Below are 21,811 nucleotides of genomic sequence, written 5' to 3' on the forward strand. Positions count from 1 at the left end.
ATAGTGTTGTTTATAAACTATCATTTTCCAAAACATTGAATTTTCATTTTGACTCAGCAGACGTGTATTGAGTACCCCCTACATTCTAGACATTGTGTTGGTTATATAAAAAAATGAACAGGATTTTGTGAAAGTGAAAGTGTTAGTTGCTCAGTCATGTCCAACTTTTTGTGACCCTATGTACTGTATGTGGCCCACCAGGCTTCTCTGTCCAAGGGATTCTCCAGGCAAGAATACTGGAGCGGGTTGCCGTTCCCTTCTCCAGGGGATCTTCCCATCCCAGGGATTGAACCTGGGTCTCTTGCATTGCAGGAAGATTCTTTACCGTTGGAGTGTACCTGCCCTCTAAAAGCGGTCAATGTCTGAGACATACATACACACACACACACACACACACACATATACACACATATGAATATATTTTCATGCATTGAAGAAGGAAATGGCAACCCACTCTGGTGTTCTTGCCTTGAGAATCCCAGGGACGGGGGAGCCTGGTGGGCTGCCGTCTATGGGGTCGCACAGAGTTGGACACGACTGAAGTGACTTAGCAGCAGCAGCATGCTATTAGTTAGAGATATTTTTGTGATGAATATAGGTCAGGTTTCTTGTCTGTTATTGGATTTTACATTATCTAAAAGGACTGACTCCTTGTTTTGTGTAAAGTCCTTACAGCTTGATTCTACTTCCACAGGTATATTGATCTTTAACGTGCAGGAATGATGACAGTGATGATGATGATGATGGTGATGAAGAAAAAGAAATTGATGACTTCCATATTGTTGGACAGAGACCAGAGCAGAAAAAAAAAAAACAAAAAAACAGGATTTTCCTACATTTGGGGACATTGCTTCTTGCACCTATATTCTAATTTACTTGAATTATAAGAAGAATATACTGATTTCTTATAAACCTGAGATATTTATTGAGGGAGATGATTTTAGTGATGGAAAGAGAGAGACTCACTCAACAGAACTCTCTGTGACGTTTTTAGGGCCCAGCACTGGGGGGATGGTGCTGGAGTGGATCAGTCACTTGCTGGGACTCAGGAGGCCCCCTCCCAGCCCTTTCTGATGCTGGCTTTTTTCTGGGAGGGGAGCTGCACTGCAGGCAGGACCTTAGTTCCCTAACCAGGGACTGAACCCATGACCCCTGCACTGGGAGCTTGGAGTCTTAACCACTGGACCGCCCAAAAAGTCTCCAACTGGCTTTGACAGGAGCTAGATGGATGCCCTGGCCTCAGCCTTCCCAGCCAAGACCCAAGCAGGCAAGTGGGTTGGAATAAGCGATTCTAAGGCCTCCTGCAGCTCTCAGGTGCCTCTGGCTCCATGAGTTTGCATCATCAGACATACTTCCAGAGTGGTCAGTCTTTCAAGGAGCCTTGTGGCCACTGTGAGAACAGATTTGGTTGTTCTTAATTTCTGGGCTTTACAGTGAAAATTCACATGAGCCAGTGTTTTTGAAGATGCCGTTCTAGAAACTGCAGCAACGATTGTGCTGACAAAACTCACTTTATGTAATAACTCCTCTCTTCCATAACTGATCATTATCTTCTGAAGAAGTGAAATTCAATAAACACCGCCCCTTCCCCGTAGGACAGTGCTGGGAACCCAGCTCATGCCCTACAAAATCCTTATTGATTTGAATTGACCTACTAAACAGGAAGAACCCAGAAGAGCCACCAATGCAGTTCCTAGGAACGGCAGCAAGTGGCAGCATTTCCTTTACTGTTTAACTAGCAGCTCCAGACAAGTAGCTGCCTCTCGCACAGTTGGAGGGATCAAGTCAACCTGACATCTCTCTATGTGTACGTGTGTCCATATAGGGCATTCTAACAATGACCAGAATAATGACCAGGTTTTTCAGTCCTTCTCTGGGCAGGTGAGGCAGGGGCTACATTAAAACACAGTATTGGGTGGGTCCTCCAGAGAGGGGTAACTCCAATACACCCTGGGGGCAGGGGCTGGCCTCACCATCTCAGGCTCCCGTAGGCATAGGGAGGGGGCAGGAATGAAGAAGAGATAGCAAGACCCCTTCAGCACTGTGCACTGGAAACTGGGAGGTAGCCTGACTGGGGCCTTCCCTGCAGGCCCCCAAGGCTCCCAGCATTAGGGCTTCTGCAGGCTGTACCATGGGAGTATGGAAGGATGATGGACAACAGCCTCCATCTAACCCAGCCAAACAAAGCTGGCTGCTTGTTTTATTTTTGTGTGAATTTCAAGGTGACAAAGAATCTTTGATATCTGGAAGCAATGTCCTTCACATATGCAAGCAGCCTGTCACCCCAGGACTTTCCTTCTAAGATCCAACCTCCCATTCATTCAGCCCTTGGCTGAACAGACCATAACTGCTGGTGGTGGCCCATGGAATGAAACATGCAAACTTATTTCTCCCAGAGCCACTGAACTAACCTGGCTCACTCCACTTTTATCCAGGGAATAAACATCCTCCTCCAGCCCCCATGACTGGTTAGTGCTCTTGTCCCATTTTACAAAATAGGAAGCAGGCTCAGTGCAGTGCAGTGACTTCTCCAAGGCCAAGTCCAGTCAGGGGGCAGCCTCACAGGAGGCTCCTAGTGGCCACAGCCTTGGCCTGTTGCCTAACACAGGCTCCAAGCTCAGAGGGCGGTCACAGGGGAAGATGACCCTCAGCAAAGAGAAGTTGTTGATATGTATTTGGTCAGAATGTTGGCCGAGGAACCCACAAAGTCACAGAATCATAATGTGGGCATGTGAGGAGACCCCCAAAAAACTTAGTGTTTTTCAACTGTGCCTCTTGGGGATTCTCATCCCAGAAGATCTCTGTTCATTGTGTGTATGGGGGGAGGGGGGGAGGGGTGGGGGGAGGGTAGTATTTCCAGAGCACATGGGGCTCTAGACACCACCCCCTTCTCCATTCCACTTGACAGGGAGCAGCTCTTTCTGATTTATCTGATGGGCTTCTGCTTATATGCCTTGGCTTGACAAAAAGGTTTGAACATCATTGATATACTTCAGATGTTTCACTTTATAGGTGAGAAAAATGCAGACAAGGAGAGGCTCGCCCAAGTCCATGTGGCTACCGTGTTCATCTGTCATCAAGATGCTCACCCCCAAAAAAGACAGTGGGGAAAGAGGTGTCACAGTGGATATGGGGACTGGACTATCTTTGGGTGGCTTGCTCTCTTTGGGGATTGGCCTCCCAGGCTGGAGGATAGAACATGCAAATCTGTTTCTGGTGGGGCTGCAACCACAGTGAAGGTTCATGGGCTCCTGGGAGGGTGTGGACAAGTTACTCTCACAGTTACAATGAGATAAATAAGGGTAGGTGAAAATGCAGGCTGGGAATCCACTGCTGGCTACGGTCTATGATACCAGAGCCTGTATTATGTTGGTAACATTGGCTATTTATAGCTGAGGGCAATGAGGCCTCCTGGGGGCTCTGGTTTTCTTCCAGTGATCCAGAATAATAGCCATCCTGTACAAGATACCACAGAAACACTCAATTATCTCATTGCAGTTCTACCTCATGTGAGTGCAGACTCTCTTTCCAGAAGCCTTGGGCACATGGAAGATCATATAAGTCAGACCTGAGAATCAAACATGACTTTCATGAGTCCTAAATCTGATGTGATGTGGTAATACTCTATGGCCCATTCTCTTGGCTGAAATGCTCAGGCTTGAAAAAGAGTGCTACTCTCCTTGAAAAATCATAAGGGAGGCTCAATAACAGGGAATAGGAAGGGGCTTCATTTTCACAGTAAAGGAACAGGAAACATCAAGAAAAGAAGGTTCATTCCTGAATCTGAAAGGAGAAATTCCCTGCACAGCCTTTAAAGTCTAAAAATGTGAACTGAGTGCTTCTTTCCGTAAGAAGGAGAAAGCAAATCATAACCAGCATCTTTGGAGCCCCAGGGGCAGCAGCACTTACCTCCTCACCATTCTGGCCCAGCTCTACCTTGGAGGGGAACAGAGGGAGGGAGCAGGGCGGTTTCCTTCTGGCTGGTTTACTGGCTGGTGTCTAGAGGGAAGGGCGACAGACAGACACACAGAGAAAGAGAGAGAGCTAATCAGGCAACAGGGAGGAAGAGAAAGGAGTGGACACTGGCTTTAGGAATGTTCAGGAATGTCTGGTGGAGAAGAGAATGGAGGGAGGGTTGCACGTCTTTGCCAGTTAACTATCAAGTCACTCCAGTGAACTGTCTACCCATTCTGACTTTTAGCTCTACCCAGTGATCTCCTGCTGGCATCCTCTTTCACTTGAGATTCATCAGCCTGAAGCAACATTTCAAAATAACACTGGCATCCAGCTTCTGAGTACTGCCAGAGCCTTAGATCAGTACTCTCTCCTTCACCCTTTATAACAGGCCTACAGTGTCTAGAAATTATGGACGGGTTTTTCAGATGGGAAAATAAAACCACAAAACAACGCATCTAAAAAAGCATTCTCATTCTCCCCAAGGGGCCATGATAAACCTCCCCCAACACTGGGGTGCCCTTCCCACATTCCACTTCTAAGGAGCTTCTCAGACTGTAGGACTAGAGAAAATCTGGCCCAGATTTCTTCAACACTACAAAGCCCCCCTTTGACATTGTCCTCTCCACTAGGATTCTAGAATCCTCTGCTAACCAGATCCCTTCCCTTTCTGATCACTGCTTCCTATCCGAATGCACTTCCCTGTAAGTCCTTGCTTCCCAGTTCTCTGTTGGAATCTACCCTTGCTCTGAATTCCTAGCCTCAGGGGAGGAGCCTGGTGTGAGGACTTCTTTATTCTGCGCCAGCACAGGCCTGGCACAGCTGTGCAAGATCTAAATCTCCATCAGTGGGTGATGGAGCTGGACGAGCCCTGGGCTCCAGAGCCCTATCTCGGACAGCAGGCCTTTCAACGCTCAGCCGCATGTCTGCTCCCTCCTGGCCAAAGTATAAGCCTCACTCTGGTGAGGAAAGACCCTGCCCAGGCCCAGCGGCATGGCAACATTCCTCGCATTCAGAGAGACCCCTCTCTGACTTCGCTTCCTAATTTGGTAATCACTAAACCTCCTCCCTCCCTCTGCTCTGGGCCTGACCCAGACTTCCCCTTCCTCCAGCCCCCTCCCAGGAGAGGGGCTTTGATGCTGCCTGACTCACCTCCTTTGCAGCGGCTGCCTGCTCCCTGAACCGCCCAGCCAACTGGGCCACCGAGGGGGGTGCAGAGTCGTCCACAATGGCGTTGGTCTGTGCCGGCCTTTCCTGGCAAACCAAGGGGAAGCCAAAGTTAACCACCAAATACACACCTGGCACTCTGAGCATCAGCACAGGGGCCACGCGAGGTGCCTGCTATGTGACAGTGAGGTCTTCTCCCAGCGTTTTGCAATTGGCTTCTGCATCAGAGACTTTAAAAACTCATTCATCAACTGCATTTTGTATGAATACTTACAATGTCCTCGGCCCCGGGGTGTGGCTCTATCGATCTGGAAAGGAATTAAAGTTGCCCTGGGGGGTGGGCCGTGGAGGGCCCAGGGATCTGGGAAGCAGGACAAGGCTGGGGTCCTCATTCTACAAAACCTGGCCTGCAGAGGGCTGTATCAGAGACACTGTCTCCCCTTAGTCAAAGGGAGCTTCGAAAACTGGAGGCTGGCAAAATGCACTGGAGAGAGTCCAGTGCATGATCGTATCTAGTAGGATGAGCAAATGCCCTGGATTGAACTTAAAATTTTTTTTTTTTAATTTGTGGCTGTGGGGGGGTCTTCGTTGCTCCATGAAGGATTTCTCTAGTTGCAGAGAGTGGAGGCCATTTTTAATTGTGGAGAGCAGGGGCTCCTCACTGTGGTGGCTTCTCTTGTGAAGCATGGGCTCTAGGGTGTGCAGACTCAGTAGTTGGGGTACAAGGGCTTAGTTGCCTTGAGTTATGTGAGATCTTCCTGTACCAGGGACCAAACCCATGTCCCCTGCATTGGCGGGCGGATTCTTAACCAATGGGCCACCAGGGAAGTCCTGGACTGAACTTTTGACAAGTATTTTTGCATCTTATTTCCCCTACTTGATTGAGTGCTTTGGTCATAGGCATGCTCAGAAAATATTTGTTGAACTAATAAACAACATGAGAGTCAAGTAGCATGGCAGATGAGAACCAGACTATCTGGATGTGACCACTGAGTTGCTCCATCTCCTTAGCTCAGTGACCTTGGGCAAATGACTTTCTCCTTCTGCACCTAGGTAGGGATAAGAGTAGCACAGTGTTCACTTGGTGGTTCTGCAAATCAAATGATTTACTATGTATCTAAAGTGTGGGGACAAGGCCTAGGACACAAGAGCTTCAGAAGCGTTGTTACTGCTACTTCTAAGAACCCTTGGCGATGGCCTCAGCGAACCACGGTCACTGTTCACTCTCACGTGCCATTTGCCACCAAGGCTCATTCAGTGAGTCAGCAAGCCCTGGAAACAGACACATCACTTCTGCTTTATTACATGCGGCCTACAAAATCACCTGACTTTCATAATTTTTTTAAAATGTCCACTCTTGGAGACATTCAGCTTTGATTTTTGGTGACCATGATGATGGCATTTTGCACACAGGCTGCAAACCTCTCCACTCCACCTGCTCATGTCTAGCTTGAAACTGAGAGAATCTGGGTAGCAGTTGCCCAACAAAGACATCTCTGTCTTTCCATGGAGCCCATGGCCTACAAGCATGCTCCAGCTGCAAACCTGCATCCCTCCACACACACATCCATGCATATATGCACACACACATACTCTCACATACATGTCCTACACCCTCCTTTTTGTGCTGAAAGTGTCCCTGAGCTTTCTTATTTGAGTGCTCCCTCTGAAGGAAATATCACTGGTCATACCATGACGTTGTCCCATTGGAGCAGGAGGGGCAACCACCTGCCCCACACTGACCTCAGGTGAAGTTGAGTAAGAGTGGGCAGAACTTTGAGAAGAGGGATTTGCTTAGAGAGAGGAAAGAACTGCTGGACACGGAGCTTCTGATCTGTGAACAGACTGTTCTAGAGGAAAAGGCAGGTCCCTGCTATAAGTCAAGTTTATCCCCATTTCAGCCTAAATATCAAATACTGACTTCAAAAAAAGATGTTAAAGGATTCGCCTGTCTTCAAGATGCCAGAATTCCCCACAGCGCTGGAGAAGGGGGCGGGGAGCCTCAGTGCCGGCCCTGACGTGTGCCCCACACTGGCCATGCCAGGCCTGGTCAGAGGTGAACATCATGTCCCTCTGGAACAATGGAGAGGCTCCAGGGACAGAGCAATTTATTAACTGAGCTGCTCCTGGCATACATGCTGGGCCGGCCCGTCTGTCTCAGCCTCTGTCCGGTGCTATTTAGTGCTCCGTCCTGCTGACAGCGCACTTTACCTCAGCCGCGAAGGCGCCAATCACCGGCGGAGCAGGAAGAAACATTCCAGATAAAAATAGAGCTGAAGGGGAATCAGAAACTCCGCCCTAACTTCCCTTCTTGAAACCAGGCTTGGCAAGGGGTGAGAGAACTACAAGCCTTCTGGAAGGACTTAGGACTTAAAAGCTAGGTTGAAGGAAAGATTGTGATACGTCTGAATTTGCTTTCCTGGAGCCCAGTGAATGGGTTTTCTTTAGAATGTCTATGGACTCCAGAGCTTGTTGAAGCCCGGCAAACCCACTCACCACCAGCACCTCTCCAGATGCTGCTTCTCATTCTGTGTTGTGGAAGAGTGATTGATTTTGCCTTCTCTCAGTTGGGCAGAAGTTCAGAGAGGGCAAGTAACTTAGCCAGAGTCACACAGGAGAGGCCAGACAGAATAATCTGAGAAACACTTGCCTCCAATGCCTAATAATCCAACAATGAACATCAGTTAAATAGCCTAATTTGTGAAGGTGCTTTGAAAACTGTAAAGTGATATATAAATAGTAAATCTATTATAAGCCACTGGGTTACACGGGTACGAAGGAGCAAGCATGGCTTTGGGGATGGTTGGGCACTGTGGTTTAGCCTGTTTGAGGCTTTGCCTGGATTTCTGCCTTGCACTTCTGGCAGCTACCACTACTGACCTCTTCCAGTAGTTCAACATCACACCATCTTGGCCCCAGGCAGGTGAGCAACATTTTTTCCCTCTCTCTCTCATCTCTCTCAGCCCTGAGGCTGGGGAGGTCATGCTCCTACCTTGATTGTTCTTAGATCTGAGTAGGACTTTAGTGTCTCTGCCTCGTCCCAAACTTTCCTGGGACCCCCCCCACCCCCACACCCTAAGCAGCATTCTTTCTCTGTTCCAAAGTTATCCATTAAGTATTGAACACAGAGTCAGGAACACAGAAAGTCGTCCTCAAAGGGTGCCTTCTTCCCCACCTCCCATCCAACCCAGCTTGTGGTGTTAGGGTCTGGGCCCCTGCTCCCAGAGTCACTGACACCCTCAACTCCACCTGCACCCACCTCCAGCTCTTGGTCATGGTTTGACCTCTGTGAATCCTTTCTTCTTGGGACCAATCTCCATGTCTTAAATCTATTATTCTGAGCCCACTCCCACATGTGACCTGCTTTAGTTGACACTCATGCTTACAGATTGCAGCCCCCAACCCACCTTGCTGGGCCCAGAGCCTGCTGACCAAGCCCTTACTGGCACTGTTTCAGCCTGGCTCTGCCAGCAAGCTTGGAAACCACTCCTATGGTTCCCTCAACTTTGCCGAGGCCAGAAGAAAATCACCTCTGGAGTTTACTTTCTGTTTCTATGGGACTTTCTTCAGAGAACTGAGGAGCCCGTGTGTCTGGACAGCATGGAACTTCCCTCTCACTTTTGCCGTGATGAGTAAATACAATCTGGATGCTGCCAACCATTCGCATAGTGGAAGCTTTGTGTACAGGCCCAAGTCAGACTCTGCCCTGGCTGTGTCCATTTCCCCACCCTCCTCCTCAGCCCGGGTCTAAGTTTCTACCTGTCTGTGGTCCACGGTTTAGCGTCACAAGGCACCAGGGGAGGCCTCATCTACAGCTTGGGGGAGAATCAGTGAGGGGCATCTGCTTGGGGCCTGAGGAACCCCTGCTTTTAGCTAACAGGAAGGTTGTCTTGCTCACCAGAAACAGGACAGACAAGCCACAGCCTCAAAACATAAGGTGTGCTCGCTTCTTTGCTCTTTTAGAACTGCAGTGGATCTTAAGGTCACACCGGCTTCCAACTTAGACCTTCATTTTAAAAGGATCAACAGACAGTCTCTTTGGGAATGCCGCAGTGATTCCTTCGTCTTTTTGTATGCTTACCTTACCTGAACTCTTCAATTCACCACCATGTTTAACTGTTGCCATTCGGGAATGATGGAAAGGACAATGGACTAGGAACCAGGCTGGCCAGTTTGACGCACCTACCTTAGAGCGGGTGCTATGTGGGAGGCACTGTTCTTATAGCACTTGATACATTTTTCTCTCATTCTCACAACACCTCTTCTAGAACAGAAAGTGGCCCAGAATTGCTAACTCATTCCTCAAGTTAGTAAGTGCCGCATTATCTGGATTCCAAAGATCTCCTTCCACACAGACACGCTTTGTTAACTCTAGCCCTTCTCTTCAAGAGCTGTCTCATCAGCAAACACCTCTGTCCCGAGCCCTGCGCTCAAGCAGTGAACAAGACAGAATTCCTGCCCTTAAGGAGCGGCTACGCCAGCGAGGGGCACAAACAGCAAACACAGAGCAGAGAAACAAGTAAGAGAACTTCAGTGCCATGAAGAAGAGAAGATAGGATGCTTTATCCATGGGGCTGTGAGCAGCCAGCTGTGAGGAGGAGTCATCTGAATTTCCGGCTGGGAAAAAGGTGGAAAGAAAACTGTTCTGAGCAGAAAGCACAGAGAGGAACAAAGGGTGAGGGACAGAAGAGAGAAGTGTGGCAGGGACCTATCGCATCCAAAATATGAGGAGACATAAAGGATGAGAGGCAGTCTGGGCCCCACTGCATGAGGCCTTGAGGATCATAGCAAGCAGTTTGTATCAGTATTTGATTCTGAGTGAATGGAACACCATTTGGAGGGTTTTGAGGAGAGATGTGACCTGAATTACATATCAAAAGGCTGCCTGTAGAGAATGGATGACAGTGGAAGCAGAAGAGAATGGATGACAGTGGAAGCAGAAGAGAATGGATGACAGTGGAAGCAGAGGGGCCAGGAGGAAGGTTCTGGCAGTGGTACAGCTGAGCAGTGATGGTGGAACGGACCAGGATTGTAGCAGCAGATGGTAAAAGGGGTGGATCTGAAGGTAAGACAGCTGGGAATTATTGATGCACTGGGTGTGGAAAGTAAGAGAAAAAGGGCAATCAAGGAGGACTCTCAGGTGTTTGATTTGGACAACAGAATGCACAGAATAAGATGCACAGAGAAAGATGTGGGTAAGGAAAGGTAGGGGGCAGTAGTTCTTTCTTGGTCATGAACGTTTGAAATGTCTATTAGATATCCACGTGGATATGCAGGGTGGGAATTACATATACACCCAAGTCTTAAATTCAGAGGAGGTTTCCAGGCTGGAAACAAAACTTTGAGAGTCAGTAGATAGTGATAGTATCTGAAGTCACCGAACTAAATACAATCAGAAGATATAGAGAAGAGGTCTAAATATAGAGAAGAGTCCCTGGAGAAGAGGTCCAGAGACTGAACTCCTTATTAGCACTGAGCTGCCTTTCATTCACAAAGGCGATGGGACTGCTCTTCTTATTCCAGGAGGAGCCTTGCAGACATTTTGGTGCAGACTGCAGACAGGCTGGGTTGAGGCCAGATTTCTCTGGCTTAGGTGGCTTAGGATCAGAAACCCTGAAATGCCATTGGAAGAGAAAGTCTTGTGTCCTGCATTCAATTCATGCAGCTGGGTCAAATATTCAGCACTTCTTGGGCATCTGTAGACACTGCATTGGAATAACAGTGACTGGGGAAGTGGGGGTTGGAGGGGTGGAGAGCAGGTGAAGAAGAACAACAACTAAACAAGCCAGAAGAAGAGAAACAGGTACACATGAATGCTGATCCGCTATTTCACATTAAGGCCAAAAATATTCCAAATATTCCCTACCTCCCCACTTGTCAGCTTTAAGAATTTGAAAATGGTCCTTAGCCTTTGAAGTTCTATCCCAGGGAAAACCCAGGCAGGATGCCCGGCTCACACAAAGGATCCACAGGCCATTCCCCGGGGAGTGCGTCACTCCATGGGACCTCCAGGGCTTTCCCCTGCCTCCCAGGATGCGGTGCTACAGCCTGGGGGCCTGGACAGGGTTAAGCAACTCTGAGTCAGTGGACATCAGCCTGACTGCTTCAGTAGCCTTAGAAGCAGGGTAGCTCACAGTCCCCGGGGCCTGGCCAGCCACCCGGGTAGGGTCAGTGGGCTTGGTGGTGGTGGCACAGGCAGGGTTAGCCCAGGCGCATTCCCAAGTAACAGCAAGGACAACAAACAATGGGAGGCAGCCGTTCATCCTGAATGTCATGATGGTCTAGGACCTTATCAGTGCAATCTGGGAGATAATGTATGTGGAATTTCTCTGTGAAACCTGTCAATTGTTGTGTAAGCATAAGGATAAAAATGCATTTTGAGTCTTGTGGGGTTGGGGATGTGCACAGATGATATGACAGGAGCAGAAAGAACAGCTAATTCAGAGGTAAATCAAGTCTTGTCTCTGACACATATTGGGGGTGGATCTTTCCGAGCCTCAGGATCCTTGTTGGTAAGTGAGATTATTAACATCCATTGGCCTTTCCTCCAACCCAAATTGCCATTAGTTGGCCATTGCGTGTGCATGCATGCTAAGCTGCTTCAGTCGTGTCCGATTCTTTGCAACTGTATGAACTGTAGCCTGCTGGCTCCTCTGTCTGTGGAGATTCTCCAGGTAAGAATACTGGAGTGGGTTGCCATGTTCTCCTCCAGGGGATCTTCCTGACCTAGGGATCGAACCCTCATCTCTTACATCTCCTGAATTGGCAGGCAGGTTCTTTACCACTAGCGCCACCTGGGAAGCCCAGCTGGTTTTGCTCCAAACCAAACTGCAACATGTGCCTGATGTCTGGAGCCTGCACCACCCTCCTCCCACTAACAGCAGGAGGTAGCCAATAGCCTCAGAGTCCCTGCAAGACTCGCAATCAGCCCTGTATGCAAGAGGCAGAGTGTACAGATCACAGGTTATGGTGCTGTATGTGGAGCAGTGCAGCATACAGCTCAGGCTTCCATCCAGATTGCCTGGGTTCAAATCCAGGCTCTGCATATATGGCCTTGAACAAGTTACCTAACTTCTTTGTGCCTCAGGTTCCATCTGTAAAATGGGGAGACTACACCGAGGGAAGTCCAGGGTTGTCATCTAGTCTACCCTTGCCCTTCCATTCTCTCTGGGGCACAGGTCTCCCAGAGGGAACCCCAGCCAGCTAAGATATGCTCCTTGCTGCTTTCTGCCATTCTTAGTTCATAAATGGGCAGTCATGAGTCGGTCATTGGTGGTCTACACTTAACAGATACTTAACAAGACAGACGGTTAACAGACATTCCTTTCCTGAGTTTTCAAACCATCCCTGAGAAACTGATGTGCATACTAACTAGCAATTAAGAAAAAATAAAGCTGACTGTAATTTTATGGCCTTTAGGGTCATGACCTAGGTCATGTCCCCTCTTCCTTCTCTCCGTCTTCTTCTGATTATGATTATTGCTATTATTTTATATGCTCTCCTACGACCTTAGGCAGGGAGCTCTCAGAGGCTTGCCAGTAAGGACACGCTAGGTCCTGAGTGTGGTTTTGGAGCTGCCCTTGCTCAAGACACATGAGCTAGTGAAACCTCAGCTTCCTCATCTGTACAGTGGGAAGAGCACCTGTCTTGACTTCCTCTGGGGATAGTTGTGAGGCTCCCGGGATGCCGTGAATGACAGCGCACTGGAGGAGAGATACACAGAGATGCACAGGATGGATACGGTGCACACCCAGAGTTTATGGCCTACTAAGGGACAGGGGTGATTAAGCAAGCATTTGAACTATGATCAGGTCAGGGACTTCCCTGCTGATCCAGTGGCTAAGATTGCACTTCCAATGCAGAGGGCCCGAGTTCAATCCCTGGTCAGGGAACTAGATCCCACATGCTGCAACAAAGAGTTCACATACCATGACTAAGACCTGGTGCAATTAATCAATAAATGATTTTTTTTTTTAAGTATGATGGATCAGCCAGTGCAGAAGGCAGAATAGCCCCCAAAGATGTCTACATCCTAATCGTGGAACCTGTGGTGATGTTAGGTTGCATGGCAAAGGGTGCAGGTGGAATTAAAGTTGTTAGTCAGTTGACCTTAGAGTGGGGCACTCCCCTGGATTATCTAAGTGGGTCCAGTGCAATTCAAAGTGTTCTTAAAAGTAGGAGAGGAGGGCAGAGGAGTCAGCGTCAGAGTGATGGGATATGAGAAAGACTTGACCTACTATTGCTGGCTTTGATGATGGCCGAAGAGGCCACATGCCGGAATGCAGATAGCCTCTAGAAGCCGGGAAAGGCAAGTCTCCAGAAGAAAGGCAGCCCAGCCAACATCTTGATTCTAGTCCCAATGAGATCTGTTTTGAACTTCTGACCTCCAGAACTATAAGGTAATAAATTTATATTGTTTTGGCTGCAAAGTTTGTGGTCATTCATTGCATCAGCATACGAAAGTAAATCAGGCAGAAGTACTTGCTGACCCACTGTGGGCTCTGAGGTCTGGGGACACGGTGCTGAAGAGGAGAGTCCTGAGTCCGTACTCTTGCTGGAGTTCACATTCCAGGGGAGACAGGCAGTGACCCAGTAAGCGAGTGCATGTTGGTGCCCTGAGCGGTCGGTCACAGGAGGCCTCCCCAAGGAGGAGCAGACGGAGGTGACATTGAGTTCAGGATGTTGTGACTGGAGAAGGACAGGGTGAAAAGCATAACAGGGGCACCCAGTCTGGCTAGAGGTATCCAGGAGGGCTTCTAGAAGGAAGCTCCGACCTGGACAAGCTTGAAGGGTGGGCAGAGTTAGTCACTCTTCTGCTGAGGGAGCCACATGCGAAGGATGCAAGGCTGGGGCTCCTCACTGAACTACCAGAAGTCCCTAAGCCTGGTTCACGGCATGTGGCCTGAGGGGAAGATGAGGCTGCAGAGGAGACAGAGGCCAGAGCGGACCCTGTTCTCAGGGCCATGCTAAGTCATTGGAAGGTTTTTAGAAAAAGAGTAAAACAGAGGGTCCACTAAAACAAATGGACTTATTTCGATGGTCCCTTTGGCTGCAGCGTGAGAAATGGATGGGCCATTGCCATTGTCATGAAAGGTACGTTTATTTATTTGACTGCGCTGGGTCTTAGTTGTGGCACATAGGATCGATCTTTGTTGCAGCATTCAGGATCTTAATTGCAGCATCTGGGATCTAGTTCCCTGACCAAGGAGTGAACCCAGGGCCCCTGCTTTGGGAGACTAGAGTCTTAACCACTGGACCACCAGGGAAGTCCAGCCAAAAAGGTTTTGATGAATAGGAATCTCTGGTCACTGATTTACAATTGCTAGCTGTGTTGTATCATTATGATCACTTCTTGCAAATCTGCAAATCTTCAGCAGAAGTTCTACTGAAAGCGGCAGCTTGTTGTATTTCTGGGTGCTTTTTAAAGGCAGTAGAGTGAGAATCAAGCATCTATGGCCCATAGCTGGTAAAGAAATGCCTTCAAGAGGCAGAGTTTATTGATTCAAACACTAGTAGATAATGAGCCCTACACATGCCAGGGATTCACAGAGTGTTTAGGTCTCCTAGCCTTATAGGAAAATGGAGAGCAAGGATTTAGTAGAGGCAGAAAACTGGGACCAAGATCAGATAAGTTCATCTAGGAATTAATAACTCTCTCAAGGATGACTTAGACATAGGGTTGGAGTCAACACTGTAGATCTCAAGAGTATAAGACCAGACAAAATGTGCCCTGAACTAGGGGAGGGTCCATGGAGATGGAGAACATTAACAGGAACTTAAAAGCAACTTAGGAAAAAGGACTGTCTGGAACTAGTGACTGACCAGGTAGGTGCAGAGAGGAGTCAAGATGCTGCCCAGGCTTCTGGCTCTGTCTGCTGAGTGGACAGGGGTGCCATCCACAGAGATGGTGAGCCCCAGTGAGAGCAGAGCTAGGAGGAAAGAGGCAAGAGGTGGCTAGAGAAGGAAAAGGTGCCAGAAGGGGAGAGTGATCATAGCAGAGGGTCCAGGATCGATCCTTGAAAGCTTGGAATTTTTGGAGTCAGATGAACCTGGGTTTGAAACTTGGCTCCTGTTACAAAGTGATGGCTGAGCTCGAAGACAGGCTGGGTGAGTGGAGGCTAGAAAGGAGATGGAGAGGGTCCTGGGATGAAGAGGAGGAAGCAATAACTTCGCGGTTCAGGCAGGGTGCCTGCACCACCAAAGTTGTCTTCTCCTTCCAACTGTGGGTGTGCAGAGGGGAAAATCAAATTCAACCTTGTGAGCCTGGTAGCCTCAGAGCAGTTGGCTTTTGTTTTTGTTTTTTCTTTTTAGGGGAAAGGGGAAGAGTGTGAAAGAAATGCTCACATAGCTAGCTTAGGGGATTCAGGGGATTCACAGCCTAGGCCAACAAATAAATCTACAATCCATCTGCTCTTCAAAGAGAATTCAGAGACTCCTGTCACATGGTCTCCATGCTGGTTAGTCCCCTAAGAAGCCTGATTTCGATGAGAGTCCTTCTGACTCCTGGGGTTTGCTGCAGACACCTGGAGGCCTCCTAATAATACCCTTCACGGGGGACCATTTTTGCTTCCCAAGCGGGAGTGACGTGTGAGTGAATCCTGAGGCCTGGGACATTTGTCCTTCATGTCCCAACAGAAAGCCCAAGCATTCCTTCTAAGATTAGAACAAGTTGCTCAAGGACAAGGGCCTGCCTCCCAGTTAGCTGTAGCCTCTCCTATTACAGCGGCTCCTCTTCCTTCCCGCCCCTTCTCCCTTGCAGTCTGGAGCTGGACTCTTAGCAGGATGTCTCTTGGGATGCTCTGTGGGTTGGGTCACACTGGGCAGGGTGTAGTGCTGGGTTCTAGGCTTCTTTTTGTTTGACCACATCTTGGATTCATTTATTCATTCATTTTTCCTGTACTCCAGGACCTGTGCCAGGATATACCAATGAAAAAGATGATGCAGGTCTTTTCATAATGGAAATTGCAGTCTAATGAGGGCAACCATTCAGCAACCATCATTATTTTTACTCCAGTTTATTGTTTCTTAGGGTGTACTCTTGCCTGGAAAATCCCATAGATGGAGGAGCCTGGTAGGCTGCAGTCCATGGGATGGTGAAGAGTCAGACACGACTGAGCGACTTCACTTTCACTTTTTACTTTCATGCATTAGAGAAGGAAATGGCAACCCACTCCAGTGTTCTTGCCTGGAGAATCCCAGGGACGGGGGAGCCTGGTGGGCTGCCGTCTGTGGGGTTGCACAGAGTCGGACACGACTGAAGCGACTTAGCAGCAAACACTGCAGAGGGAAAGGACTAGAAAAGCAAGTGATAAGGGGATCTGACCCAAAGATGTGATGTTTAAACAGAGGTCTAAAAGATAAGAAGTGATCCAAGCAGTGTGTGTGTGTAATAAGGAAAGGAGGGGTATAGCCAAGGGCATTCCAAGGAGAGTTTACCCAAAGGCCTGGAAATGAGAAGAGCAGGATGTGTTTGAGGAAATAAAAGAAGGCCAATGTCTAGAACTCAGTTCAGTTCAGTCGTTCAGTCGTGTCCGACTCTGTGCGACCCCATGGACTGCATGCAGCATGCCAGGCTTCCCTGTCCATCACCAACTCCTGGAGCTTAGTCCAACTCATGTTCATCGAGTTGGTGATGCCATCCAACCATTTCATCCTCTGTCGTCTGCTTCTCCTCTTGCCTTCAATTTTTCCCAGCATCAGGGTCTTTTCCAGTGAGTCAATTCTTTGCATCAGGTGGCCAAACTATTGAAGTTTCAGCTTCAGCATCAGTCCTTCCAATGAATGTTCAGGACTGATTTCCTTTAGAATGGACTGGCTGGATCTCCTTGCAGTCCAAGGGACTCTCAAGAGTCTTCTCCAATACCACAGTTCAAAAGCATCAATTCTTCGGTGCTCAGCTTTCTTTATAGTCCAACTCTCATATCCATACATGACTACTGGAAAAACCATAGCTTTGACAAAACGGACCTTTGTCAGCAAAGTAGAATGTCTCTGCTTTTTAATATGCTGTCTAGTTTGGTCATAACTTTTCTTCCAAGGAGCAAGCATCTTTTAATTTCATGGCTGCAGTAATCATCTGCAGTGATTTTGGAGCCCCCCAAATTAAAGTCTCTCACTGTTTCCACTCTTTTTCCATCTATTTGCCATGAAGTGATGGGGCCTGATGCCATGATCTTAGTTTTTGAATGTTGATTTTTAAGCCAGCTTTTTCACTCTCCTCTTTCACTTTCATCAAGAGGCTCTTTAGTTCTTCTTCACTTTCTGCCATAAGTGTGGTGTCATCTGCATATCTGAGGTTATTGGTATTTCTCCCAGCAATCTTGATTCCAGCTTATGCTTCATCCATCCTGGCATTTCACGAGGTGTACTCTGCATATAAGTTAAATAAGCAGGGTGACAATATACAGCCTTGACGTACTCTTTTCCTATCTGGAATCAGTCTGTTGTTCCATGCTGTTATAACTGTTGCTTCTTGACCTGCATACAGATTTCTCAGGAGGCAGGTGAGGTGGTCTGGTATTCCCATTTCTTTAAGAATTTTCCAGTTTATTGTGATCCACACAGTACATCAAAAGGCTTATCAAATACCCACGGTTTTGCAAGCTTGTTTCTTTCTGCCTTAAGCACAGAAACCCTGTGTTATTCATGTCCCCACCCCCTAGCCCATTACCATATTCAGTGCTCAATAAATAATGTCAAATGAATGAATGAATGATGCATCAGTAAACCAACACCAATGGGCTGACGCTGTGAGGGCTTGATAAACATAGAACAGGGCTTCAGGGTAAAAATGGAAACAATGTGTCAGCCAGGGTTGGCTCTGGGCATACCAGGCTTGAATATTTTCATTAAGGTTCACTGAACTGAGCCAAGGTCACTGGAATAGCATAACTAGAGGGCAAAGAATGAGACCTTCCCTGATGAATCCAGTACTTAAAAACCTGAGCCTCCAGTTTCTACTTGGAGCTAAGGAATGCATTATAATTTCATCCCATCCCTGGGTATATCTGTCTTCTTTCAGACACATTTCATCAAGGAGCCACTGAGGCAGGGAAGGCATGGGTCTCCTATTAGTGTAGAATGGTACCTGCCCTGGCTGAGAAATCCACATCTCTGCTCTGATGTGGATTTCACATAGCTGTGAAATTTCACATTTCTGTAGCTGTCCTCAGACACGAAGGCTGTCCTCCCCAACCTTGCTGCCCAGGGATGGTCCAGGCAGGAATCCATAATCTTTGGTATATTAAAGAGGCCCCATGCAAAGCACAAGAAAGGTTCTACCTGCCTTAGAAACTGACTCATTGGGATGAGGCCAAAGGGTCTTGAAGCAGAGAGAAGAAAAGAAAACCACCAGGCCGAGTTAAGTTGCTCTACTTGAAAAGTCTATTCGGTTTTATAGGGCAAAACAGCTGACCGGGAAAGGCCCGGGTGGGGTGTTGACATTCAGCTTGCAGATGGCCTGATCCCTCTCTTCCACCTGCTCTTCCCTCTGCCTGCTCCCTTTGGGCCTGGGACTGATTCACATTTGGGAGTGTCCCCTCCAGTCACTGACTGAGGGTCAAGGGTCAAGAGTCCCACAGGAGTCCAGACCTGCTAGGCTGCCCAGGCCCGCTCTGTCCAGCATCCTCTCCATCCCGAGTGATTCTGTTTACACCTGCTGCCACTAATCAAATGGCTCTCTTAGAAAGCCATTTCTAAAGAAGTTTGAATTAGTTTCGTTTTGAATTAGTAATAGTAGTCTTTTGTATTGTATTTTCTTAACAATAATAAAGCGGATAACTTATTGAAAGCTTATTGTGCTGAACATGAAAAGATGTTCACTAATTATTCGGAGAAGGCAATTGCATCCCACTCCAGTACTCTTGCCTGGAAATTAGAGAAATGCAAATCAAAACTATAATGAGACATCACCTCACACCAGTCAAAATGGCTCTCATCAAAACATCCATGAACAATAAATGCTGGAGAGGGTGTAGAGAGAAGGGAACCTCCTTACCTGCTGGTGGTAATGTCAATTGGTACAACCACTATGGAGAACAGTACAGAAATTCTTTGAAAAACTAAAAATAGAGCTACCATATGACCCTGCAATCCCACTCCTGGGTATATAACCAAAGGAAAACATGGTTCAAAAGGATACATACAGCCTAATATTCACTGCAGCACTGTTTCAAAAAGCCAAGACAGGAAGCAACCTAAATGTCCATCAAAAGAGGAACTAATAAAGATGTGGTGTGTGTGTACATATATATATATATATATATATATATATACACACACACACACACAATGGAATTTAACTGAGTCATCAAAAAGAATGAAATAATGTTATTTGCAGCAACATGGTTGGACCTAGAAATTAGCATACTGAAAGAAGTCAGACAGAGAAGCAGAAACATCATGTGATATCCCTTACATGAGGAATCTAAAAAGACATGATACAAATGAACTTATTTACAGAACAGAAACTGACTCACAGACTTAGAGAATGAACTTATGGTTGTTGGGGGAAGAGATAGTTAGAGAGTTTGGGATGGACAGATACATACTGCTTTATTTATTTTTAACTTTTTATTTTCTATTGGGAAATGGACAGAGGAGCCTGGCGGGCTACAGTCCATGGAGTCGCAAAGAGTCGGTCACAACTGAGTAACTAAACAACAACAACATATACGATTAACAAACAATGTTGTGATAGTTTCAGGTGGACAGTGAAGGGACCTAGCCATGCAGATATATGCATCCATTCTCCTCCAAACTCCCCTCCCAGCAAGGCTGCCACATAACATTGAGCAAAGTTCCCTGTGCTATACAGTAGGTACTGGTTGGTTATCCAGGATGACTCCATATACATAACACTCTTCAAAAGGCAAAGCTATAATGACAGAAAGCAACTCATTGATCACCTGAGACCAAAGATAGGGGCAGGCGGTTGACTATAAAGGGTACAAGGGAACTTTTGAAATGAAAGAAACAATCTATATTTTGATTGTGATCTGTAAATACTCATCAAATTGTCCTTTTAAAATAGGTGAATTTTATTGTGTGTAAATTTTATCTCATAAATGTGATAAACAGCTTTTGAAATAAAAAACACATGCTCAAAAAATAAAAGAAAATAGGTTGAGGCACACTCCCCCCTGCATGAGGTCTTCTTTCATTTGCCCTGGGGGTAGGGGAGTCGGCTTAGTTCCAGGGTGCCAGCCCCACGGACCTCAAAGCATTGGCAAGAAGGCACCAAGGCCACGGGAGGCTGGCAGCCTCTTGCAGCTGCAAGGAACACGCCACATCCAGCCATTCCTGTCCCAGGGCAGCCACCAGCACTCTGGAAGCAAGAATGGTAATGAGGGCACAGAATCTGGCACTTGACAAGTTCAGGTATGAATTTAATTTGTGGGTTGTTGGGTTGCAGGTAACTGACTTAACTACTCAGAGTCTCACCTGTAGAATGTGGCTAATAACACCCCCTACAGAGTCATGACAATACTAAGAGATAGTGTTTGATAGTTTGGAAAGATCCTCTGGAGGAGGAAATGGCAACCCACTCCAGTATTCTTACTTGAAAAATTCCATGGACAGAGGAGTCTGGTGGGCTACAGTCCGTGGGGTCTCAAAGAGTTTGCCATGATTGAGCACACATGCAGTGTGGGTCCAAATCTAAATCCTGCCTCTTACTCTGTGTGTGATCTTAGGCAAGACTTAGCTTCACTGAGCCTCAGTTTCCCCACTCATAAAATAAGGCTTATAACAGCACTTATCTCAAATGATTGTTATAAAGCCCAAATGAAATCATAAATGTGCATAAAGCCCCAGCACAGTGCCTGGTACATGGGAGCTTTCCCTCCCATCTTGGCTCTTGTTGTTACACCTAAGACACTGATTGCCACCCACTCAGTAGGTATTAGTTGGGACGTGGGCCCCCTTGCACGCCTTGTAGGGTCAGCAGGCTGCTGCCTGTTGGCCCTGAGTAACTGCAAGGGGGCAGTAGGGATCTGTTGCTAAGTCATTTTCATTCCCATTCTGTAGAACAAGTCTGCAGACCTGGTGGACTGGCATTGCATCTTAATGTCAGAGGAATTTACAAATAGAAATTTTCTGAACCATACTAAAGGGCAGGCTGGCTCATTGAAGTGAGATTTTAGGCTCCAGCCATAAGTAGCCTAACTTGCAGGGCCGTTCATGTGTGGGATTTTAGTTGGATGTTTCCGGTATGTGGAGTTGGATAAGGAGAAATAAGACCAGTCATCAAAGGGAAGCCTACTTCTGGCTTCTGCAGGTGAGGAGAGGGGCCTTTCACCCAGGCCCCTGCACCAAGAGGAGGCAGGACTCAGCCTCATGGCCAGAGTTTGAGGGTTGTGCCTGCCCTTGTAGGTCCAAGCCTAATCAGGGACCCTCAGGGGCTAGGGTGGGCGCATGAACGGCTGGAGAAGCTCTCCAAGGAACATGCTTGGATTCAAAGGATGCAGGAAGGAAGGAAGAAATATGTCTGGGCAGACATGTTTTGTCCTGCAAAGTCAGAAGAGAAGATCCAGATGAGTCATTTCAAGAGAGGAGCATCCTAGGGGCAGGGGAGGCTGCTGACCCAGCAGTCCGGAGAGCTGTGTGAACTCTCCACCCCTCTCTGCCCTTCTGTCTCTTCATCCTTAGGATGAAGAGCTTGCCCAGCATGCTTTCCAAGGCCCTTTGCAGC

The 21,811-nt window shown here is 47.5% G+C and overlaps 1 protein-coding gene across 1 annotated transcript in view; it reads right to left on the reverse strand.

Moving 5' to 3' along the window:
* RCSD1 (RCSD domain containing 1) overlaps nt 1–21,811 on the reverse strand; it is a 72,721-nt gene that overhangs the window by 15,707 nt on the left and 35,203 nt on the right. Inside the window, exons 2-3 of the mRNA XM_055587177.1 lie at nt 5,107–5,208; nt 3,910–3,999 (exon numbers count right to left, since the gene is read on the reverse strand). Coding sequence (XP_055443152.1) covers nt 3,910–3,999; nt 5,107–5,208 — 192 coding nt within the window. The remainder of the gene's footprint in view (nt 1–3,909; nt 4,000–5,106; nt 5,209–21,811) is intronic.

This window comes from Bubalus kerabau, chromosome 6 (genome assembly GCF_029407905.1).
Source record: "Bubalus kerabau isolate K-KA32 ecotype Philippines breed swamp buffalo chromosome 6, PCC_UOA_SB_1v2, whole genome shotgun sequence".
In the NCBI taxonomy this organism is placed as follows: Eukaryota; Metazoa; Chordata; class Mammalia; order Artiodactyla; family Bovidae; genus Bubalus; species Bubalus kerabau.